The sequence below is a fragment of the Gossypium arboreum genome, chromosome 10 (genome assembly GCF_025698485.1).
Source record: "Gossypium arboreum isolate Shixiya-1 chromosome 10, ASM2569848v2, whole genome shotgun sequence".
NCBI lineage: Eukaryota > Viridiplantae > Streptophyta > Magnoliopsida > Malvales > Malvaceae > Gossypium > Gossypium arboreum.
The window spans coordinates 96,747,561-96,772,883 of NC_069079.1; the positions used below are offsets into that span (position 1 = coordinate 96,747,561).

General features: G+C 30.3%; 4 protein-coding genes across 4 annotated transcripts; 2 read left to right on the forward strand and 2 right to left on the reverse strand.

Annotated features, from left to right (window-relative positions):
* The first annotated feature begins 5,570 nt into the window (after positions 1-5,570).
* Positions 5,571-6,373, forward strand: LOC108458852 (uncharacterized). The gene is made up of 2 exons (XM_017758249.1): positions 5,571-5,627; positions 5,729-6,373. The coding sequence occupies exons 1-2, from the start codon at positions 5,571-5,573 to the stop codon at positions 6,371-6,373; spliced, it is 702 nt and encodes a 233-aa protein (XP_017613738.1).
* Positions 6,374-6,901: 528 nt separating this feature from the next.
* On the reverse strand, positions 6,902-11,372 carry LOC108458851 (probable peroxygenase 3). The gene is made up of 6 exons (XM_017758248.2): positions 11,130-11,372; positions 10,913-11,062; positions 8,968-9,053; positions 7,966-8,060; positions 7,758-7,883; positions 6,902-7,651 (listed from the first exon to the last, which is right to left on the reverse strand). Exons 1-6 carry the CDS (start codon positions 11,227-11,229, stop codon positions 7,498-7,500), a joined length of 711 nt encoding a protein of 236 aa, XP_017613737.2. The 5' UTR covers positions 11,230-11,372; the 3' UTR covers positions 6,902-7,497.
* A 2,155-nt stretch (positions 11,373-13,527) lies between these two features.
* Positions 13,528-16,695, forward strand: LOC108458850 (probable peroxygenase 3). Its single transcript, XM_053020215.1, has 4 exons — positions 13,528-13,857; positions 13,933-14,082; positions 15,607-15,692; positions 16,371-16,695. The coding sequence occupies exons 1-4, from the start codon at positions 13,758-13,760 to the stop codon at positions 16,515-16,517; spliced, it is 483 nt and encodes a 160-aa protein (XP_052876175.1). The 5' UTR covers positions 13,528-13,757; the 3' UTR covers positions 16,518-16,695.
* Positions 16,696-17,217: 522 nt separating this feature from the next.
* On the reverse strand, positions 17,218-19,021 carry LOC108460995 (60S ribosomal protein L23). Its single transcript, XM_017760739.2, has 4 exons — positions 18,874-19,021; positions 18,356-18,640; positions 17,601-17,642; positions 17,218-17,492 (listed from the first exon to the last, which is right to left on the reverse strand). The coding sequence occupies exons 1-4, from the start codon at positions 18,884-18,886 to the stop codon at positions 17,410-17,412; spliced, it is 423 nt and encodes a 140-aa protein (XP_017616228.1). The 5' UTR covers positions 18,887-19,021; the 3' UTR covers positions 17,218-17,409.
* Between the last annotated feature and the right edge of the window lie 6,302 nt (positions 19,022-25,323).

The window sequence follows — 25,323 nt, forward strand, 5'->3', positions numbered from 1 at the left end:
ATGGTTGGCAGCTCGGTTGGAGAGCACCCTATCTAAATAAGACGGTACTTATACGGCGTGGAAGACATCACACTATCACGGATCGCTGGCATGTATAGCTAAACTTTTACACATGCTAGGTTAGTCCGAGAACCGACTAAACCTGCTCGATACCACTAAATGTAACACCCTTGCACCGAGACCGTTGCGGAGACGAACACGAGGTGTTAACGGACTTAATTCATTAATTAAACATTTCATACAATTCATTTTAAAATTTCGGACATAAGTGGCTAATCGCATCACAGCCGCTTTAAAAATCATATCTCGAGTTACTGAAACTCAAAATCCAATTCGTAAATTTTTCCTGAAACTAACTCATATATATATCTACTAATTTTTTCTAGAATTTTGGTTGGGCCAATTAGTACAGCTTTATTAGTTAAAGTCTCCCTGTTTTAGGGTTCAACTACTCTGACCTCTGTGTATTACGAATCAGATATCTCCTGTACAGAGCTTCAATGACTATGACGTTTATCTCTAATAAAACTAGACTCAATAAGGAATCTGTACATATAAAGTGTGATTTCTAATTATCTTTGTAAAATTTATGGTGAATTTCCAAAGTCAGAACAGGGATCCAGAAATCGCTCTGGCCCTATTTCACAAAAATTTAAACATCTCATAAAATATAGCTCATATACCTGTTTCGCTTATTCCATATGAAAATAGACTCATCAAACTTCGATTCCATAACTTATTCATTATTTAATTCCATTTCTACTATTTTTAGTGATTTTTAAACTCACGTCACTGCTACTGTCTGAATCTATTTTATGGTAAATTTTACCTATTTCATGGTTTCCATGGATTAGCTAGCAATTTGACATACATAATACCAAATATGATCATGATTAGCCATTCCAATGGCTAATCATTACCAAGCATTTCTATTTCCATACCACTCAATAACCATATCATAAGACCATACATATAAAATGATTATAATGCTATACATGCCATACTCAAAATATACAAGCCATTATGCCAAGATGGTATACGGATAGTGTGAGCGTGCCTCCGACCGCTTCCGATTTCGAGTTGGCTTGTCAACACTACAAGGAATGAAAAGGAGGGAGTAAGCATAAATGCTTAGTAAGCTCACATGCAAATAGCAAGTAACATAACCATATAAGCAAACATAAAACATCATTTGCATAATCATCACCAAGACATTCATATCACCTTTTCATTTATCATCTTACCATATTGTTGTTATATTGAGTTTTCAACCCGAGGGTTAAGTACATACCTGTTCAAAGTATCCATTTCACAACACTTACCAATACGTCCCTTTCATCTTGAGTATTCCTCCATTTGAGTAGAACTTTACCCGTTGAACACATCGGAATATAATTGGATACATGGAAAGTTTGCACATAAGTGCCACATATGTAGCCAAGCTACCATGTAACCCGCCCATAAGTGAACTCGGACTCAACTCAACGAGCTCAGCGTTCGCATCCATAAGTGAACTCGGACTCAACTCAACAAGTTCGGATGCCTAGTTACATCTCACGAACTCGGACTCAACTCAACGAGTTGGACGCTCGCATCCATAAGTGAACTCGGACTCAACTCAATGAGTTCGGATGCCCAAATATCCCAGTGACATGTCACTTGTATCCTAATCCATTCCTGAGGTTCAACGGACCTTTTCCCAATCATGTGTCTCAACCATCTTCTACGGAATGCCGATACCGATACTCGGTAGTATTTCACATTTTCCAAGTATATCACATAATTTGACATATTATCAAACAATTATCACAAGTATAATATTTCATAATAATTATCATATCATTTAAAAAACATTAAAACATTTAAAATAATAACTATGTTACCAACATTTACATATGAACTTACCTCGTATGAAAATGGCTATTTTTACCATTTCGTCCACAACTTGGTATTTTCCCATTTTAGCCCGAATTTCAATTTTCCTTGCTCTATCATTTAAAATATAGTCTAATTAGGACTCAAATTATTCAAATTGACCCAAAATCATATTTTGGAAAAATTACAATTTTGCCCCTAAACTTTTGCATATTTACACTTTTGCCCCAAAGCTCGTAAATTAAAATTCAGCCTATTTTCTTATGTTTTATGACATGCTGATCATTTTTCCTTCTATGGCAACATCAAATTCTCACTCTAACATGTACTTATGACTATTAGGTATTTTTACCGATTAAGCCCTTTTGCTCGTTTTCACTTAAAACCGAGTAGCACAAGTTGTCTAACATAATTTAAAACCTCATATTCTATCATAAAACACCAAAATACACAAATTTCACCTATGGGTATTTTTCCAAATATAAACCCTAGGTTAAATTATTGCTAGCATAAGCTAAATCGAGCTAGGGACTCCAAAAACGTAAAAATCATTAAAAACGAGGCTAGAACGGACTTACAATCGAGCTTGGAAGCTTGAAAAACCCTAGCCATGGTTTCTCCTTGCTATATTCGCCCATGGGGTTGAAGATGAGCAAAATTGGCTTTTAATTTTGTATTTTAATTCATTTTACCCATAAATGACCAAAATGCCCTTACTACTAAACTTTCCAAAAATTCCATCCATGTCCAATTTTGTCCATAGACTTAGAAATTGGTAAAATTACTCTTTAAGGACCTCTAATTAATAATCTAATTCAATTTTATGCAAAATACTTCTAGAACACAAGTTTTGCAATTTATTCAATTTAGTCCCAAATTTCAAATTAAGCACTTTATGCATAAAATTTCTTCACGAAATTTTCACACAATCATGCAATCATATCATAGACCTTAAAATAATCATAAAATAATTATTTATATCTCGGATTTTGTGGTCACGAAACCACTATTCCGACTAGGCCCAAAATCAGGATATTACAACTTCTTCGTGTAGTCCTTACATCGTCCCTCCTGGTGCAGTCCCACATCAACTTACCTATAACATAACATACACAGATAAGTTCATAAGAACTTAGTAAGGAAAACATCATTTACCTGAGTCATATTTGCACATTGCAATTGATTTATATAAATGATTTAATCGTTCTTAACATTCAACTTTCACTTTGGCAAATGCTTCCTCAAGTGCTATCTCTTTATACGTGTCAATTATTATACCTTACTTTGAAACTATTTCCTTATCATTCAATGTCTTCGATACATCACTTACATCCTTCAAACTCTGAGCTAACACCTCATCATGATTCAAGAAGTAACACATATATTTCCTTCGAACATACTAAGTTCACATCCTTATTCAGTATACATTTTCAATACTAACCCATTACTTCTCTATATCCCTTCAATTTGTTATTTTTAATTGTGTTTTAGTCTTATGAAATACTTTACCATATAGTTCGTAGATAGATTTTGTCCTTATTGGTTTCACTGATTACGTTTAGGAGCTATACAGAACTCGCTACAAGGGTAATTCATTAAAATATGCCACGATGTCCTTATCATGATACGCCAAAAAGAATATCCTTTAAAGTTTTTCACCGAGAGTCCTATTAAGACACACCACAAGGGCATTCCATTCAAATTATACCATAAAGACTATCCTTGCAGGATTCGCCACAGAGGCTATCCCTTCATAATTCGCCACTAAGGTTATTCTTTCTTGACGTGCTTATGATATAAATTTGCCTAAACTAATGTTATATTAGGTTTGCCAACCATTGTCCTAGGACACGCGGAGAACTTCATTGGGAAATCACCATTCTTCGGTTCCTTCCGAAATGTGCCATTGTCATGGCCTAATATTCATGTAAGGTTACCAGTCAAAGCTAAACTTTTAAAACAACAACAGATTACCAATCCAAGCTAAATCAGTGTCACATGTATCTTCGAGTTCGCAAAATAGAGCTCAGTTTCAAAACATATTTACTTGCAGACACTTCGTACATCAAAACAAACTAAGCCCAATATTCTTAATCCACAATAAGCAACCAATATAACACATACATCTCATAACATATATTTTAAACATTCAGCTACAATCATGCTTCACCTTACATTACTCATGCATCATAAAACACATGCTTGAACTCATCAGACCTTCTACCAGATTTGGATATTATTCTCAACAATATTCACTCAATCATAAATATCCTTTAGAATTGTATCGACCCAAAAGTTAGTGGAGTCCAAAAATTATGGATTTGGAATTCTATTTTTCGATGATGGAGTCAGTGAATATTATTTATTAATAATTACGAGGGTATTATAGTATTATACTGAAGTTTAGTCTAATAATTTTGGTTATTTGGAAAGTCAGACAAGGTACAAGTGTATTAGTTCTAAAGTCAGTAGTTTTGAAAATTGAAGTATCAAGACCTCGTTTTTATAAATCAGACTTCTAAATATTTTTAATAAATATTTTAATAACTTATTTAATCATGAAATTATTCAATTCAACCCAAAAACACACTATGGTAAAAATTACATTTTTACCCCTAAACTTTTGACATTTTACATTTTTGTCCCTAGGCTCGCAAAATTATTTTCATTCGATTTCTTCATTACCAAAGCCTAGCTGAACCTTTTTCATGCTCATGAAAGCCCAAATTTTCCATTTATTCACACTTTACCACACATTTTACAACCTTTTACAAATAGGTCCCTTTTTTACATTTTCATCAAAAATCACTTTGTAAATGTTGTTTAACTAACAACAAACATGCATTTTCTACCATTAAATATCAAAATGCAAGCTTATTCAACATGGATAAAATTTTATACTTTGATTTTCTTTCAAATTAGTCCTTAAAATAGCTAGATCAAGTTACAACATTCACAAAAACATAAAAATCATTAAAAATAGGACAAAGACGGACTTACAATCGAGCTTGGAAGCTTGGCCAAACCTTATCTATGTCTTCTCTTGCAAATTTAGGCTATGGAGGACTAAATTGAAGAAGATGGACACTTTTATTTGTTAATTTTGTCTTTATTTACTAGATTACCAAAATACCCTTCACTTAAACTTTGAAATTTTTCCCTAATCATGTCCATTTTTGTCCATACTAAAGTATAATGGTCTAATTACCATTTAAGGACCTCTAATTTAGAATTTCATAACAATTTACTACCTTTAGCCTATAGAACTCAAAATTTGCACCTATTGCAATTTAGTCATTCTAGTCAAATTGAGTACTCAATCGATAAAATTTCTTAACGAAATTTTCACACGATTATTTTATCATGCTGTAGACATTAAAGAAATAGTAAAAAAATATTTCTACTTCAAATTTGTGGTCCCGAAACCACTGTTCCGATTTGACCCAAAAACGGGCTGTTACATGCAAAGTTGAGCAAGTGCGAATTCTAGCTAAGAGATGTGACATTCTTAGGCCATGTTGTATTGAAAGATGAAATTTGAGTGGATTTAGAAAAGTTTGAGGTAATTTTGGAATTAAAACCACCGAAAAGTGTTACCGAGGTTTAAAGTTCCTTGGTTTTGGCTAGTTATTATCATAGATTCATTGAAGGGTTTTCCATTATTGATGCACCATTAACGAAGCTACTACAGAAAAATGCAGTGTTTGAATGGGCGAATGAAAGATAGAAAACCTTTGAGCAGCTTAAGGCAGGTTGGATCAAAACACCTGTGTTGATTCAATAGGAGTCTGAGAAAGATTTTGTAGTTTATAGTTATGCTTCGTATATAGGACTCAGTTGTGTGTTGATGTAGGAGGGTAAGGTTGTGGCATATGCCTCAAGACAATTGAAGTTACATGAGTGTACTTACTCGACCCATGACTTGGAATTAGTTGTTGTGGTATTTGCACTTAAGATTTGGCATCATTATTTTTATGGTGAGAGATGTGTTATCTACACGAATCACAAGAGCCTTAAGTATCTCCTTACTCAGAAGGAGTTGAATTTAATGCAAAGGCGGTGGATTGAACTGCTAAAAGATTATGATTGTGTGATAAAATATCATTCCAATAAAGCGAATGTAGTCATAGATGCCTTGAGTAGAAAGTCGATGACTGAGTTGCGAGCTATGTTTGCACGTTTGAGAATAATCGGTAATGGTGGGTTATTGGATGAGCTTCAGGTGAAGCCGACTTTGTCACAACAAATTAAAGAGAAACAAATAATATATGAGAGTTCGGTAAAGATGATTCAACTGGTAGAGCAAGGTGTTAGGGGAGATTTTGATCTTAATGCAAATGGTATATTGAGTTTCCGAGGGAGACTTTGTGTGTTGAATGATGGAGATTTAAGGCATACAATTCTTACCGAGGCACATAGTAGCCCTTACACTATGCATCTCAGTAATAATAAGATGTGCAATGACCTCCGAAAGGGATGCATTGGTGGCTTGGTTTGAAACGTGATGTTACGGAATTTGTTTGAAAAACATTTTTTCAAAAACAGAAAATTAAAAATTTTGGTTTTTTTACTTGGATTAAAATCCTAGTTTAAAATTAGGGTTTGGTTTGAAAAGTCGTTTGTTTATAAAATTTCTTAACTTGAGATCAAGGTTTGAGTCGAAGCCTAAATCAGGAATCCACAACCATTTTTAATGACTTAATTTTATATATTCTAGGTTTTTATATTTATATTTTATAAAATTTAAAGTTTACATATGTTTAATAAAATAAATTTATATATTTTTATTAAAATTGCCACGTACTATTTTATTGGCTAAAATAATCGTCAATTTTTTTATGTTGGTTAAAAATTTGAATAAAATAAAAATAATTTAAGTACCTAAAAGATTTTAAATACTAAAATAAAAGAATAGTATATTTTAAAAATTAATTCATAAATTAAGCTTTTCTAAATGTGCTACATCTATAAACATAAAATATAAAAACAAAACAAACAAACATTTACATGGTACTATTTATTGTGTAACCTAATCTGTCATAATGTAAATGATTATGCCTTACATAAAAATACAAATGTTTTATTTTCATTACGAGAGTATAAACATATTTTATTTTAGCAACCGAAATCATTGATATTGGCATAATGACTTAGTTGATCCTCTAATATTATAAAAATTTATTTTAACTTTCCTTTTAATTTTTCATCTTTTTAATTTTTAAATTTGTGTTTTTATTAAATCACCTCAAAATGAATGAAAAATTGACATTTCTTAACATTGCATGAATTGCCATGTGAATGACACATCAACATTTAATTAATTTTTTAATTTAAAAAAATTTTAAAAATTATTTTAAAAATCATAAAAATCATTAAAAACCTGTAAAATTATAATACTTGTAAATTATTAAAATTTAATTAAATGTTGACATGCCACTCACATGGCTATCCATGTGTATACCACGCCAGCAAAGTTAACAAATATTAAATTTTCCATTCATTTTAGGGTAATGTGGCAAAAAAATACAAACTCTAAGGTTAAAAAAGCGAAAAAAAATAAATAAAGAGCTAAAATGATTATTTTATAAAGTTGAGGGGTCAAAAAAGTCATTATGCCTTATTTCATTTATGCTTTTTGTCACCACCCTTGTTCATTTTGGCATACTGCTCAAACAAGCTCCCTTCACAACACGTTCTAGCTGCTTCTTTAGATAGAAACCCCTCGTCATCCCTGGCAAGCGAATACAAAATCAACCATTCTGCCTTGGCCAAAATCCTGCAAATCCATTATCAAACAACAATTACTGAATCCTACGTTAAAAGGCTTAAGGACTCAAACGAAATAAAATCAAGAGTTTGGGGAAAAAAGCAAAAAACCGAACCATCCCAAGAAGTCAAAAGGCACCCGATTTTCCTCAGTCAATCGCAACACCTCGAAGAATGTTAACTTGCCGGGCTCTGTGCGAGCATACTTGGTGAACACGTTCTCCAGGTTCACTGGCATAAACCTGCATTCAACAACTCTGTAATTTTAGAGGGTATAAAAGAATTTTCAGCGGTTGAAATATATAACTGATCTCATATGCAAACCTTCCTTCAGTGTCAAATGTTGCTGAATCACTCCCATGCTTCGCTTTATGTATTCTGTCTATGTATATGGGTAATAAAATATTTGGTATCCACCCCTTCCAAATTTTCCAATCAAACCATATCAGCAATTTGTGGGATATATAAGGTATAATCGTTTATTTGACCTTCCAATTTTACAAATATATATATTTTAGTTTTTCATTTATTATTTCTCCAAGCACCTCAAAATGGATGAAAACGTTAATGTTTATTAACTTTGTTAACATACATCCACATGACACTTCACATGTATACTATATTAGCAATTAATTATTTTTTAAATCTTAAAATATATTTCTTTATAATTTTATACCTTTTAATATTTTTTAAATAATCTTCATAAATTTTTTGAATTTTTAAATATTTAATTAATTGCTTACATTCAGTCAATGTGGAAATTGACGTTTATGTCATGTCAGTAAAGTTGACAGGCATTAATTTTTCTATTCATTTTAAGGTGATTTGACAAACAATGCAAATTTAAAGGCTAAAAAAAATTAATGAATAGCTAAAATGATTTATTTTGTTAAGGTGAAGGGTCAAATAAGTCATTATAACTATATATAATATATGAGAAAGATCTAATTACAACCATTTATATTTTTATAACTTTTATGCGATTAATATTTTAATAATTCAACTATTGAATTTATTAATGTATTTGTATTTGTCACATAAAATTTTGAAAGAATTATTTATCATATCAATCCAGAATATTGCCTTTATCAATATATATTTAATGACATCAAGTATATAGTTTGATGTTTTAATTTACTCAAAACTCAACATGTAGCATTTACATAAATAGAACATGAAATATGATATTGGATTGTTAAAATCTTAATAATAGAAAAAAATATATATATATGTAAAACTACTTTAGTCCCCTTATATGTGTATTCATTCACATAGATTATATAGATTGAGATTTGAGTAAATTAAAAATGTTATAGTAAAACTTACAGGCAGAGTAGGATAACTCATTGCTCCATTGATTAGAACTCCTAAAATAAAAGAGGATATTGGACCGAAACCAATATCTCGCAAACCTAGATTACACAAAGTGAAGATAAATTTAGGTTAAATCATGATTTTAGTCCTTCTATTATGTTCAGATTTGAAATTTAGTTTATATATTTTAATTTGACATAATTTAGTTTGCTACTTTGACAATGCAATTAGTTAATTCAAATAGCTAATACCATTATACTTTTTTTCGTAAACCATTCTTTCTAATTCATCACACAATATTCATTTTAGTCCTTGGAATAAATATTCAAAAATAGGGTAAATTATGTTTGGTCTCCCAAACTTTAGGCTTTCTTTTTTGTTTGGCCTCAAATGTTTTTAATTTGTTTTTAAGTTGATAACATTTTCGGTTTAGAACACATCCATGTTATTAGCTCAATATCTCTATTACCTTTTTAATCAATTATGGTATTGATATTTTTCATTATATATTCATAAAAAAAAGAGTTTAAATCAATATAATATTTGATACAATTTTAGTATTATAAAATAATACTTTGTCTATTTTTATTATTTTATTTTAAAATAAAACTTTAATATTTGTGAAAACATTATACATGCAACTTCTTTGAATTATGATTATAATTTAACCTATAATTTATGTTAATAAATTTTAAAAGGGAGAAAAAGAAGGCTCATATTAATGTGGAAATTGGAGGAATAAATATGAAACAATCTCTTTAATTAATATAGTATTGTCAAAATCGAGCTGAATTGATTGATTAAATTGAGAATTGATGGTCCAATCAATTCGACATGTGTATATAATCAAAACTAGAATAACCAGTGTAAGTCAAAACTCAATAAATTAAATAGTAGCAAAAGTGGAAATTAACATGCGTAGAAAGTGTAATTTTAGATTTGATATAACATTTTAATATTCAAATTTTAACAATAACTATCATGTGTATTTTTCTATTTCATTAAAGATTGCATTTTTAGTTCATGTAATTAGTATTAATTTTATATTATTAAAATATGATATAAAAGTGTAATAATTTAAATAATAGTGAATTTGTAATTTAATACGGATCTTTTAATATTTCAAATTTAATATTAATTATAAAATATTATTTAAATTCTATAAAAGAATAAAATTTAAATTTTTATTTCAAAAGTTTTTCTATATATTCTATATTCTATAGATTATAGATTATGATGTATTTTATTTATTATAATTTAAAATTTGAATGTATCTCAATTTCAAAAAGTAAAAAGAATTTGACTGGACAACTCACTTTTACTGTTTAAATATTATAAAAATTTTATTATTTAATTTGCATTTAATCTGGTGCGAGGTTAAAATAATTTGCAGAAAACTTTTATTCATGGAGAATAAGTGCGCATAGTTAAGTTAAAATTGAAATAATTGTTGGATTAATTAGTTGGTCACTAAAATTAATTTAATCGCAATTGATTAATTTTTTAAAATTTGGATTATCAAACTAAATTAAAACCGAAATGGTATATGATAGTGAGCTGTGGACGAAAGCAAAAAAAAAAAAAAAAAATTAAAATATAAAAAAGAGAAAAATCCGAAAAATTAAAATTAACCCAAATTAGTTTGGTTTAATTAATTAATTTTATAAAAAAGTTTAGTTTAACTAAGGTTAAGCATTTTAAAATACTGGTTAATTTGATTTTTGGTTTGGTTAGTTTGTCAACTAAATCAAATATTTGAATAATTTTATTATTGAGAGATCTGGTATGTGTATATGTGTATGTATATATATCAAATATGGTTTGCTTATTTAAAATGTTAAAACGAATAGATTGAATATTTTTAAGGTGGTGAAAATAAAACTTTAAAAACAAAATATATATATATATATATATATATAAAAGTTTGATTAATTTCAAAAAAAAAAAAGTAAAATACCATTGTAAGTGTCCCAGGGATAAATAATTCCATCGTTATCTCGATCAAAGAAGGCAACATGCTGTTGAAGTACACTCATTCCATTGTTCACACGTCCTTCCGTTCCTTTTGGATGTTCCACGTCAGGTGCTACCAGTGCTCTTGCCAAATCTGTTTCAAATATGGGTTAATTATTTTTGCATGAAAACTGGAAAAATAAATAGAATTAGAAAATTACAGGGCTTTGGTAATTTTTCGTCCAAGTTATCTAGAATCTTTCTTTCACTAGTTACTGGTGCTTTGGGTGCTACAGTTGCCAACGATTCATCTTTCTCCATTTTCGATTTTTTCTTCTTTCGCCCTTCAAGTTGTGACCTTTTGGATCAAGAAGTTATTGTATTTATAAAAAAAAAAAAGAAAAAAGAAAAAAGAAATCCAATAATTGGTTGTGCCAAATAATAATTTGATTTTTTCAATTCTTAGACAACTCCATCTTTTCGTTAATATATATATTTTCATTCATGCATTAATATGTTAGGATTTAGTTAGGTTTTTATGTCATCTTTTTTCTGTGATTAACTGATCCCTTGAATTAAGGGATCATGTCTTCTGCGTTCCATTGACATCATTATCTATAATGTGAATTTTAACTTTTACTATTTATGTTTTTTTAATTTAGTTACTAAAATATAATTTTATGGAAATGTTGATTAAAATATATTTTCAAACCTTATTGATATGACAATTTACATGTACTCTACGCTAATATGGTACTTTTGTATTATACATAATTAATTTAAAAATTATAAAATATTCAAAAAATTCAAAAAACTACAAAAGTTAATAAAATTCATTAAAAATTAGTATGAAGTACATGTAGATTTCATGTTAGAAAATTTAATATTTTAGTCACTATTTCTATTGAAAAAACAACATTTCGACTCTTTTTGAAAGGATGATAGTAAAGTTTGTCACTTCTTAAATGGTTGAGGACCAAATTAATTCAAAAAAAGAATAAGGGTCAAAAAGACAAAAAAAAATTTGTAAACATTGAGGGCTAAATTTGGTATTATGCCTATCATTAATTTTAGGTTGATATACTAAAAAAGCCCTTAAACTACATTTTGTTTAAACAAGCTCTAATACTATTTTTTTAGTTAAATAAGCCCTTAATCTATGATTTTTACCCATGAAAACCCATGATTTTAATATTGAAGGACAATATTTTGAACTTTTGAACTAATTTGTATTGAATGCTTATATTAATTTGATGAGAATAGTTTATTAAATAAAAATAAAATAATATTTTTTAAAATTCAAAGTGCTTATATACATAACACACATAATCACTCTTTTGAAAATTCTAATTACTCTTTTAAATTCTTTTAGTAAATTGCAATAATAGAGTAAAGTCCAAACAATCAACGCGACTTAAACCCAGACCACACCTGGGACAATGAACACTCTTGACTACCCGACCATTACATGGGGTTCACTTTTTTAAATTTGATGTTGATATTAAAGTGCATATAATTTCTATTGCATAAAAATTAAGATATAAAAATTCTGAAATTCAAAAATTTTCACTTTACTTTATTTGAAACAATGCTAAAGAATCTTACCACTTTAAGTACAGAATCAAAACCTTATAACCATAAATTAAACTTTGATTATTAAATAAAAAGTAAAGGACTAAATTTTTAATATTAAAAGTGAAAGGGTACAATCTCAGATATATAAAATGTAGAAAGACTAAAGTATAATTAGACCTTTAAAATTTTAGTTACAATCTTGAGATATTAGCCAACCAGATCACATGATTCTTGTGATCAGTTAATCACACTAAAAACATGACATAAAACCCAAGTAAACTCTTAACGTATAATCAATGTTATCTATAAATTTTGGATTAGAGGATGAATCCATTGGCATTGGATAATCTTCGATTTTAAAAATTAAAAGGAATAAGTTCATAATAACAAAAACTGAATTAAAAACATAATTAAAATATAATGAAAATTTTAAAAATTAAAAATCATAAAATAATTTTTTTAAAATTAAGAATTTTCCACTTTCTAACTTATTTTTAGGTCGAAATGGTTATAGTTATTTCCAATTATAGTTTATATGGCATCGATTCGACATCCAATTCTCAATTCAACTAATTTAATCAATCAATCCTATCGATTAAGACAATATTGATGATAATTATTTATCATTTCAATGCAACAAAGTCTCTTTTAGAACATTAAGAAATTTTAAAAATTATTTAAAACATGATAAAAATAATCAAAATATAATGAAAACTTCAAAATAATTTAAAAATCATAAAATCATTTTTAAAAATTAAGATTTTCCAATTTTATTACTAATTTTTCAGTTTGAAATGGTTATAGTTATTTTCAATTATAATTTATATGGCATCGGTTGAACATTCAATTCTCGATTCAACTAATTCAATTAATCAAGCCGGTCTGGTTTAGACAATATTGATGATAATCATTTATCATTTCAATGCATTGAAGAAAGACTTTTTGTTTTAGAGAAAAACAAAGAAATGGTGAAATTAAAAAGATAGTTAAAAATAGAAAATCTAACCAACAAATGATTGGACATTGCACCCCTATAAGGAGAAGTTAGATTTGAATGTAGGAGATGATATTGTTGTAAAAGACAAGCCATGAACTCCAAACATGGACCATAAAATGGACATGAAGAATAAAAAAAAAATGGAAAAGCTAAAGTATTAATTAGTAGAAGCAAATAATTGTAATTGTGGAAAGTGTGCTTATAAATATGCATTCATTGTTTGTGCATAAGCTCATAACTTGAAAGAAGAAAAGAAAAGAAAAAGAAGAAGAAGAAAATGGAGGACGGTGAATGCATTGCAACAGAAGCACCCAAGGCACCGGTGACTAAGGAAAGAAAGATCGGAACGGACTTGGAAAAATATATAGCAAAGCCATGTAAATGTTTTATTTAGTGATGAAATAATATGTTAGTTTATGGAATTAAAATAGTAAAAATGATTGTGGTATCAGATGTGGCAAGAGCACTGCAAGCTGCAGATGTGGGAAATCCAGATGGGACAAAAGGATATCCGGATAATGGAATGACTGTTCTTCAACAACATGTTGCCTTTTTCGATCAAAACAACGATGGAGTTGTTTATCCTTGGGAGACTTTCAAAGGTATAATTATCCTTCTTTTTTCTTTCTTTCCCTTTTTACGACTTATAATAATAAAAAAAGTTATTTTAATACTCCTTTATTTAATTTTTCATATCTTTTAACTTTTAATTTTGTTATCCTCTAAAAAATAATAGAAGAGTTAACATTAACTTTGCCAACAATTAATTAATTTTAAAAAATTAAATATTTTTAAAAAGTATAAAAATTATAATTTTTAATATTTAAAATATAATTAAATGCTAACATGTTATACACATCAATTACCACATGAATGCCATGTTAGCAAAGTTAACAAATATGAACTTTTAGATTTATTTTAGATGATTTGACAAACAATATAAATTTAAATGCTAAAAGAGGTAAAAATTTAAATAGAAAGTATATATATTTTCTTTTGTAAAATTAGATTGCTAAATAAGTCATTATACTTAAAATAAATAGACGAGAGGTAAGGAGTAGAATGAGCGGTTTGAAAAATGGCCAATTTTTTTGGGGGTAATATTGGAATTTCATGTAATAGAGAATAATGTTTGGTTTAGTTTTAATGGTTTAATCAATTTGTTCATTTATTAAAATTTAAAATCAAATGGATCGAGCCAATTAAATGCACACCATAAGACCGAGGCGCTTCTTATTCCGTGTTTGCCAACCCTAACCTCCTTATTACTTTTCCAATAAGATATGATATCTATAATATATATATTAATATATATATATATATATATATATATATATATATATATATATATATATATATATATAACCACGAGTTTGAAAAACTTTTAAATTGACAATAATATGAAATTACCAATAAGTCATTCATTTTAAAAGCAACAAGCATTAATAAATATTATTTTGAGGGTACTGTCTTTTTATATTTGATAAATCTAAAAATATATACTCATGATGAGATTTGAGCTAAAAACTATTTAGGTATATGAATTTTATTATTGAATTTTACAAGTATTGAATTTTATATTAGAATACTGTTTGGTATATTAATAAAATTAAGTATTGAATTTAATTATGTTTTTTATAAAATTAATGTTTTTAATTATTTATTTCTTAAATTTAATCTTATTAATATTAATATTGTTTTATTTTATATAATTTTTAATAAAATTATATATAATAATTTGGACATCTTGCTTTTAACAAAAAAAAGGAAAGGAGAGAGAATTTATTTTAAAATAAAATTAAGTGATAAGTAATTGTCTATCTACTTATTTTATTCAACATTTTTTTGAAATTAAAAATATTAGTAAGATATTATTAAACACATTTATAACAGAATAAAATGTTAAAATTTTAATTTTCAAAAAATAAAAAATTAAATGATTTATTTTAATTTTACTATTTTAACATTTGATTTACATAGTAAATAATTATAATTTTATTATAAAATTTAATTTAGCGATTGTTTAATATTTAGGCCTAATTTTTCCAAATTTCAATCTTTCCCCTTGAATTTAGTTTCATTAGTATTCATTTGCATAAAATTTATGTTGACTTTGTGAAAATCAGGTATTCGAGATCTTGGGTTCGATCCATTTTCCTCTTTTGTCATAACTTTTGTAATTAATGCAGCATTTAGTTATCGCACTCTCCCGGTAAGTTCTTCTCACATTCATGCAAAGTTTTGATATTTTTTATTATATCAAACCACATTCTTGTATTTAATAATTAAAATTCTTTGTGTCAAACGTTTTCAATATGTTCAAATCTCCACAACTTTGAGATATAATAATCAAATTATTAAACTAAATGCTAAAAGAATTTGGTACTCAATCAATTTCAAATTTGAGAAAATAGTCCTTCTCTGTCCAATTTGAAAGTGAGCAATTAAAGACAATTAATCACAGTGTTAATATCTTTTGTCAATAGTATATAATTTTGATTGGAATAATAACAAATTTAGCCCTCGATGTTTACATATTTTGTTAATTTGGTCCCGTTTCTATAAAATTCAACAATTTTAGCATCTACATTTACACATTTATAAAAATATAACGGGCTAAATTTGTTAAATTATGACCAAATCGATAGAATATATAAATTATGAAAGCTAAAATTGTTATTATACTAGTCAAGTTTATATAAAATTGATGAAAAATATCAACACCGCGATTAATTATCTTTAGTTGCTCACTTTCGAAATTGATAAGAATTCAATTACTCCGTGTTTTTTAGAGAGACAGAATTTGCTAAGACTAGAGAGGTGTTTTTACCAAATTGGTGTATGAAACTAAATTAGTCATACATGGTGATACTGTTAATGCATTTCAAAGGGGTGGGTGCCAAATCCGTTACTTCCGATATACATAGAGAGAATACACAGAGATAAGCATGGGAGTGATTCAGCAACATATGATACTGAAGGAAGGTTTGCATATCAGATTCTTATATATTTCAACCACTGCAAACATATCTATTAAGATTCTTATAGGGAAAATGTTGAATGCAGGTTCATGCCAGTGAACCTGGAGAACATGTTCACCAAGTATGCACTCACAAAGCCCGACAATTTATCACTCAAGGAGTTGTGGCAGATGACTGAGGGAAATCGGGCCGCTTTCGACTATCTTGGATGGTCTCTTCAAACCACCATCCTTTCTCTTCAAACCTCCACCCTTTTTCTTTTCTGAAGCTCTTAACTGTGACTTTCCGGGTTTGCAGGTTGGCATCCAAGTTGGAATGGTTGTTGTTGTATTATGTAGCCAAGGACAAGCAGGGGTTTCTGTCCAAAGAAGCTGTTAGAGGGTGTTTTGATGGGAGCTTGTTCAAGAACATTTCCAAAATGTACAAGGACTCAGATAGAAAGAGTAAATAAAAACACTACCCATCACCTTTCATTTCCTACTTAGATCCCAAAATAAAGGATTTGTATTTCATACCATATTTATGCTTAAGTTCATACATTAAACTTTAACCAATACTGCGTAATTCATTGTTTCTATTTTTATATCCCCCAAATAAAAGTATGTATTTGATACCAACCCAACCCCTTACTCCAGACCGATAACCCAACCTATCCACGATCCAACCACAACCTATTCACGATCCAAACAGTCAACCGGCTGGTCGGGTTCGGAGAGTATGAACTGAGACTTGAGATAAATATAACCGACAGCAGGATTTAAAAAATGAAAACACCAGTAAACATTAAAAAAGCTCTCCACAAACTACAATTTATCTCCAAAATCAAGATCAAATCAAAAGATACCATCCAAATGATGTTCTGAAGGAAAAATAAAAATAAACAAAATCTTGATCCAGCAAACTATATTAGTCCCATGCAGAGAAACACAATGACTAAAATGTGAGTTCCTAAACAATGGCATTAGCCGCACTTGCAATTCTTGGCCATAGATCAGCACACTCTTTTCCAATTGGACCAGTTATAGCAGAACCTAGAAAACCAGAGAACAAAATGTCAATTGTAATATCATTTAATCTATAAAATTTAAAAAGACTGGATCCACTGAATGGTTGAACTGGCTTTGGGTTTGTCATTGTACCTTTCATTTCTCCCTTTGGGTTCACAATGACACCAGCATTATCTGCAATGAAACAAGATTCATTTTGACTTAGGAATTTAAAACAGGAAAACATGGATGTGAAACATTTGAAGATTCGTAAATGGACCACATGCAAGGCTCAATGGATAACAAAGGATTCTAGACTGGTTACCACCTGGTATTGGGGTAAGGCTGGTACGTCAATTTAGCTGGCTATGGAAGGTATAGAGAGACCCTGAACATATAAATTCTCCACACCACATCACCAACATATCAAACAACAACAAAAAAAGAGGCAAGAAATACAAAGGGAGACTCCATGGATGAGGAAACAATGTTTCAAACTGCAAAAAGGGAGATTCCAAACACAAGAAATCTCACTCAATAAAATAATTGAACGCTAAGATAATGTGCACATCACAACACCAGTTAACCAGTAAACAGGCATGACTTGCATACCTATAACATCAAACAATTACATCCACCCTAAACAAAATTATGGAGTATAAACAACCATAAATAGATCACCAAATTCAAGCCCCCTTGCAATGTAATGGAACTACATAAATATAACAACACTGGTTCACTAGTAAACTGCTTAAACATATTTTATGATTTGCAAACCAAGGGTACCTTCTACACACCCTAACTATGAAACATAAACAACTATCAATAGATTACTATATTCAAGTCCTTTTACAACGAAATGGAACTACAAACAATCTATAAATCAAGAAATCCACACGAAAATCTACCTTCAAAGTACATGTAAACACCATCCTTTCTGCGCCAGGGCTTGCGCTGTCTCACAATGACAGCAGGCAAGACCTTCTTCCTAAGATCAGGCTTCCCTTTCTTGACAGTAGCCATTACCATATCTCCAACACAAGCTGATGGCAATCGGTTAAGACGGCCCTTGATTCCCTTCACCGAAATGATGTATAAGTTCTTAGCGCCAGTGTTATCAGCACAGTTCACTGTAGCTGCCACTGGCAGACCCAGTGACATCCTAAACTTGTTACCAGCTGAACCTCCACGCCCTAATAAAAATATCACAACTTTATCAACTATCAAACAGCTTATGAGACATAAACAATACCCCAAACAAAGGGATTTCTGTAGGAAATAAAGAAAACAAAATGAATAAAATCTGGGTTTTGTTTATAGAATTATGAAAGAAAATATAAAAGGTGGATCTTGTCTTCATTTGGCTTGCTCTTTTTTTTTTTTTTTCTCGGGAAACAAACGGAAAGAGAGAAATATACAAACTAACCTCGCTTCGACATTTTCGACGGCTGAAGAGAAACAGAAAGCAAGGACTAGGGAGATTTGAGCTTTATATAGATGGTGTAGTTAGGGTTTCTTTGGGTTTTGCATTTCAGGTGACTGAACTGTTCCCGATGGGCATGAAATTGGGCCTACCCATAACCTTGGGCATCCACCTAATAGATTTGAGAAATTCAATTATATTTGATTAATAAATAGTAAAATCAATTTTAGAATGTCTTTGATAAATTATTAAAAATATATATTTTATTGAGAACATTTAATTTTTTAATGGTGATTAATAATAATAATATTAAAATTTTACTTAATATATAATTTTTAAAAACTGCTAATATGATAAATAAGTAGATAGATAACTATTTACAAATGTAACGTTGAAAATATTATGTTTAATTCTTTTATAATAAATCATGATCCTCATAATATTTATAGATAAAAATAATTAATTTTTAGTGCATTAATTTTAAATAAAAATAATTTTTAATATTTCCCAGTGTTCAAGAAAATACTAAAATATGATTGAATCATTGATCAAATTAATTCGTTTAGAAATATATATATACACAAAAAAATCAACTAAATATTCTAATTTTTAGTTTTGAAATTATAATAAAATTTAATGCCTCAACGGAAACACTACCACATTCCCTCAAATACATTGTCGATACTTTTTTCTTTTGTTTCTAAAAAGCAATTTTAATTTTCTCAGATCTAAATTAAAATTAGATATTAAATAGAGAATTAAAATAGCTAAAAATGGTAAGAATGCACCGAGCTACCCGCGTGTACCATCTAACCCGTTTCCCTGAAATGCAAACAAACAAAAAAAGTTAGAGAAGAAACTTAAAATTACAGGGCCTAAAGTGCGGTTTACCCCCAAAAAGGTTGATGGACTAATGCTGGAATTTCCTCTGTCTTCCCTTTTCTCGTGTAGAAACTGCCAAAAGTTTTTTCTTTAACAATTTTCCCTTTTTCTTTTTCCTTTTATTTTCTCTCTTCTTTTTTCTCCTTTTTCTTCTTCTAGTAGCCCTAGTTGCCGCCTTCACACCGCCTCACTACGGTTCTGTCACTAGCACACCATCGCACCAAAATGCTCCTCTCTATCTCCTCTCCTCAAGTTCCCTCTAATTTTCTAAAAGAACTTCTAAAAAAATCTCAAAATCAACCTAAAAGCTTTTTAATCTTCACGCTTTTCCAGCTCCATCATCCAACGAGCCACAATTTTTGGTATATTCTTCTCAACGACGCCTCCCCCCTTACCGTTCGGATTCACGAATGGAGTCCCCAAGTTATGGCTTCATTATTATTATTATTTTTAACTTTGATGTTGTTTGATAAACTGAAAAAATCAAATACTAAAAAATTTAGTGTTAAAAAATTAAATATAAAAAATATAAATATTAAATTTAAATTATAAAATTCGTTTTAATCAAATGGATGAACTAGTGATGGTAATAATGGAGTTGGGAACCCCAATAAATGATCTAAGAGAATGATGGTGAAAAAGGCCCAAACTTAGTTTTGATTTAAAATCAACTCCCTTTCAAAAGGTCCAAAAACAAGCCCATAATTGATTTTATAAAATGAATTCAGTTAAATCTAAATTTAATCAAACTTAAAAAAGAGTTTATTATTTGTGATCTTTTTCAAGTAAATTCATCAAATGTAATTAAGTCAATAAATTAAGGATTTTGTGGACTTTTAAAATTAACAATTAAACTTGAATTAAATCAGATTTAACGTTTTGGGCTCAAATATCTGTTATGCACACATCCAGAAAATATAAGAAATGTTCTTTATGCTTTTGCAATAGGAAGTCTCATGTATGTTATGTTATGCATACGTCCATATATCTATTTCGTAGTAGGGTTGATGAGTCGATATCAGACGAATCCCGGTCCAAGACACTAGTAAGCAATTAAGCATATACTCAAGTATTTATGGAGAATGAGGGATTATATGCTTGTGTATTTTGGAAGAGATCTTATTCCTATCGGATATACTGATTCTGTGTCTGTCACATGTGAATTTATATCTGCGAAATTTCTGTGATTTAATTTGTCTGTTTTTGTGCTTAATTATGAAAAAGGACTTAATCGAAGTGAATGCAAAAGTAGCTTTCTATTTGATTAAGTGCCTAATTGATTTGTCTTGTTAAATATGAGGTCTTTAAGATGCAATTAGACCATTGTTATATGATATGGACAATTATTGACATTAGTGGATGGAAATTAATGTTTTATTAACAATGTTAAAATGGTAAAAAGCGTATAAATGATATATTAAATAAAAACAAACATTTTTAATATAAACAAGAAATGTGTCCATAATAGGTTGTTCTTGCCAAAAATTAAAGGAAAAAAGAAAGAAATAAGCTTATTTAAGGTTCGGCCCTTGTTCATCTTGATTAAGGTATGAATTTTTGACCGTTTTTAATAATTTCTACATTTCTGTGATCGTTGTTTCGTGTTCTTCAAAGCCGATGTCTGAATTTCTGTTTCTGTTAAAGATTTCATGAAATGCCATTGTTGATATCATGAGTTTTGTGATGTTTTTGAATGAATCATAAAGGCTTGGTAGATGATTTATAAATTTTGTCTTTGAAATTTTGATGAAATAGAGCTATTTGGGTTAATTTGTGAAAATGAGGTTTTGAAATACTAAATTGTGAAGTAAATATGTTATTTGGGATTGTATGGAAGCCATGTATATTCGGCCAAGCTATAGTCTTGGCGAATTTTTGCATATTTGTGATTTTGTGAAAAATGGACTAAATTGTCAAAGTGTGAAAATGTAAGGGATAAAATGAAAAGTGCCCTAAATATGTGTTCATGGATTATTTTGAGTGAAATGAATGATTGAATGGTTGAATTTGAATTGTATTAGATCAAGAACAAAGAAAATCAGACTTAGATCGAGGGAAGTCCAAAATAGTTAAATAGTCGACTGCTCGTCCAAATGCATGCGAGGTAAGTCAAATTAGAATTACGTGTTAAACTGATTAAATTTTGCATATACAAACTTTGATTTATATTGGATGGCCTTGAGAGCTTGATGAATACCTTTTGAGTAAATTCTGTTAATATGTTGGTGTCTGAAAAGCTCTGATACTTCTAAAAGAACATTGACAACTATCTCGAGATATCGTAAGACCGTGTTTGGGACACAGGCCTCGATTGAGATTTACGTATAAGACCATGTTTGGGACATTGGCATCATGTCTAATTTTGTATAAGGCCCTATCTGGGACAGAGGCATCGATATTGAATTACATGTAACACCACGTCCGGGACGTTAGTGTTGTACTTGTTTACGAGTATCTGTATCGTTTCTAAACCGACTGATGAAAGAGTACAAAATATGAGAATGAGTTTATGAAATGTATAACCTATACAGGTACGTATGAATCGTACTAAAATTCTGAATATGAAAGACTCTATCTCTGTGAAATATGTATGGAATTTGGAAATGAAGCATGGCATAAATGCAAACAAAGGAGCACGATTAAGCTTATGAATTATTCTATGAAATGGCTATGAATCTTTATGATTGAATTGTACTTATATGCTTTAGTAGTTAAACCAATTGTATTTGGCTTATTAAGATCTTCGTAGCTTACTTTATGTGATTTTTGCCTGTTTTACAGTTATCGTAGCTACTGAAGGCTCAGGGATAGTCGAGGATCGTCACTGCACTATCGAACTTATTTTAGTACTTTTGAAAGTGTAAATATTTTAAAGTATGGCATGTATAGGCTAGAAGGTTTATGTATTAAGTTTTGAATTGTAAAAATAGGTTATGCAATAAAAGTTGGCTATCAAATGGTATGTTTGTGTTAAGTTTTGGTATGGTTTGAATGAGTTGTTGAATGATGATGAAATAGTTGTAATGAAGCATGTTTTGAGCATGAAATTGGGTGAATATTTTCGTAGGAATGTTGTTTAATTTGGCTTGTAGGAATGGCCCATAAAGGGGTGGCAAATTGGCTTAAACCAAGCTTGCATTGTGACATACGGCCATAGCACACGGGCGTGTTTGTTGGCTGTGGGCTTAAGTTAGTAGCTAGGTAAGTACCACACAGCCATGACATACGGTCGTGTCTGTTGGCCGTGTGAAAAAGTCAGTATAGGACCTCTTTTTAGCACGGTTGAATCATATGGGCGTGTTTAGTGCCCGTGTGTGTCACACGGCTTAGTCACAAGGGTGTGTGACTTTAACAGTTTTGAAAGATTTGGTTAAGTTCTGAAAATTTTGAATGTGTTCGTTTTAGTCCAGACCTTTCTTAAAAGTACATTTTAGGTCTCGTAGACCATCTTAAGAGATGATTGCTTATGAAATGAGGTTATACTATATCTGTGATTCTGAATTGGTGTGAAAGGTTTTGTTTGTCTGGTAATGCCCCTTACCTATTCCGGCGATGGATACGGAATAGGGGTGTTACATTTTATTGGTATCAGAGCTATGGTTTAATCGGTTCTAAGACTACCATAGTGTATGTGAGTCTAGCTATACATGCCATATATCTGAATCTGTGATAGTGTGAGGACTCCTGACATTGAAATGTGCTTTTATATATAGCAATGGATCCCAATAGAGCTGTAGCTGACGATGTTGAAAGCAATGCACCTGCCCCCACGCAAGGGACAGTGCAAGATGATTCACAACCAGCTATGAGTAGCCGTGATAGTAAGGCTAAACAAGTCTTTTATCAGATGATGAATGAATGGTTCACCCAATACATAGGAACCAATTCGATTATACAACAACCTCCACCTCGATTAATCTTTCTCAAGTTCCTGTCATGCCCTTTGTGAATCCTGTTCAGTCAAGTAAACCACCAATTGATAAGATTAGAAAGTATGGGGCTGAAGAGTTCTGAGCCACAACAAATGATGATGCTAAATGAGCTGAATTCTTGTTAGAGAATACAATACGAGTGTTTGATGAAATGTCTTTGAATCTTGAAGAATGTGTAAAGTATGCTGTTTCACTTCTGAGAGATACGGCGTATCATTGGTGGAAAACTTTGACGTCTGTGGTTCTGAGTGAACGAGTTACGTGGGATTTCTTCCAATCTGAATTCCGGAAGAAATATATCAGTTAGAGATTCATTGATCAGAAACGCAAAGAGTTTCTTGAGCTTAAACAAGGTCGTATGTCTGGTACTGAATACGAACGTGAATTTGTGAGATTGAGCTAGTATGCTCGTGAATGTGTATCGAATGAAGCAATAATGTGCAAAAGGTTTGAAGATGGACTAAAAGAAGATATCCATCTGTTAGTTTGGATTTTGGAAATTAAAGAAATGGTAGTGCTAGTTGAGCGAGCTTGTAAACCCGAAGAATTAAGTAAAGAAAAAAGAAAAGCTAATTTTGAAGCTAGAGATGTTAGAAAGAGATCTTCGGGTAGAGTATTTCAATCTGAGTCAAAGAAATTTCGAGATGATCGAAACTGTTCAAAGACTGATGTAAGATATTCGAACTGAGATCGAGCTAGATTGCACTCGAATTCCAGAGCTTCTGTTACTTTTGCTGTAAGTGTTGGAAATGTCCGATCTGAGAAACCTGAATGTAAACATTATGGTAAAAGACATCTGGGAAATTTTAGATTGAATGATCGAGCTTATTTTCGATGTGGATCTTTGGATCATTTTGTAAGAGATTATTCTGAACCTGTTGAGCAAGAGAATGTACAAAATTCGAGACCGAGTAACACCTCAGCTAGAGGTAGACCTTCCAGAAATTTGAGATACTACTGCTAGATCTGAGGCCAGAGCACCTGCCAGAGCCTATGCTATCCGAGCTCATGAGGAAGCTTCGTCACTAGACATGATTACTGGTACTTTTACTCTTTATGATACTTTTGTGATTGCATTGATAGACCCTGGATCAACGCATTTTTATATCTGTATGAATTTAGTACACAGTAAGACTTTGTCTGTAGAGTCTACTGAATTCGTAATTAGAGTATCAAACCCCTGATGCAAAAGTGTCCTGGTTGATAAAGTCTGCAAGAATTGCCAGTTAATGATTCGAGATGTTTGTTTTCCTGCTGATCTGATGCTTTTGCCTTTTGATGAATTTGATATAATTCTGGGAATGAATTGGTTAACCCTGTATGATGCTATTGTGAATTGTAAATGAAAAGTCATTGGTTTGAGGTGTAAGAATGATGAGATAATTCTAATTGAGTCTAGTGATCTTAATGGACTACCAATTGTGATATTTGCAATGAAAGAACGAAAATATGTGAAGAAAGGCTGTGAAGCCTACTTAGCTTATGTGTTAGATTCAAAAGTGAATGATAAGAAAGTTGAATAGTGCTTGTTGTTTGTGAATTCTCTGATGTGTTTCCTGAAGAACTACCTGGTTTGCTTCCGATTCGAGAAGTTGAGTTTGACATTGAATTTGTATCTGGTACTACTCCAATATTGATA

Excerpts from the sequence above, each read along its gene's own strand:
- LOC108458850 (XM_053020215.1), top strand. The coding sequence starts at position 13,758 with ATGGAGGACGGTGAATGCATTGCAACAGAAGCACCCAAGGCACCGGTG. Across the intron at positions 13,858-13,932 it reads AAAATATATAGCAAAGCCAT|ATGTGGCAAGAGCACTGCAA; the intron begins GTAAATGTTTTA and ends TTGTGGTATCAG. Across the intron at positions 15,693-16,370 it reads TTAGTTATCGCACTCTCCCG|GGGTGGGTGCCAAATCCGTT; the intron begins GTAAGTTCTTCT and ends TGCATTTCAAAG.
- LOC108460995 (XM_017760739.2), bottom strand. Across the intron at positions 17,643-18,355 it reads TGTTTACATGTACTTTGAAG|ATAATGCTGGTGTCATTGTG; the intron begins GTAGATTTTCGT and ends GTTTCATTGCAG. Across the intron at positions 17,493-17,600 it reads CCCAAAGGGAGAAATGAAAG|GTTCTGCTATAACTGGTCCA; the intron begins GTACAATGACAA and ends CTGGTTTTCTAG.
- LOC108458852 (XM_017758249.1), top strand. The coding sequence starts at position 5,571 with ATGCAGTGTTTGAATGGGCGAATGAAAGATAGAAAACCTTTGAGCAGC. Across the intron at positions 5,628-5,728 it reads CTTTGAGCAGCTTAAGGCAG|GAGGGTAAGGTTGTGGCATA; the intron begins GTTGGATCAAAA and ends GTGTTGATGTAG.
- LOC108458851 (XM_017758248.2), bottom strand. The coding sequence starts at position 11,229 with ATGGAGAAAGATGAATCGTTGGCAACTGTAGCACCCAAAGCACCAGTA. Across the intron at positions 9,054-10,912 it reads TCCCTGGGACACTTACAATG|GTTTGCGAGATATTGGTTTC; the intron begins GTATTTTACTTT and ends TGTGTAATCTAG. Across the intron at positions 7,652-7,757 it reads CCTTTTGACTTCTTGGGATG|GATTTTGGCCAAGGCAGAAT; the intron begins GTTCGGTTTTTT and ends ATGGATTTGCAG.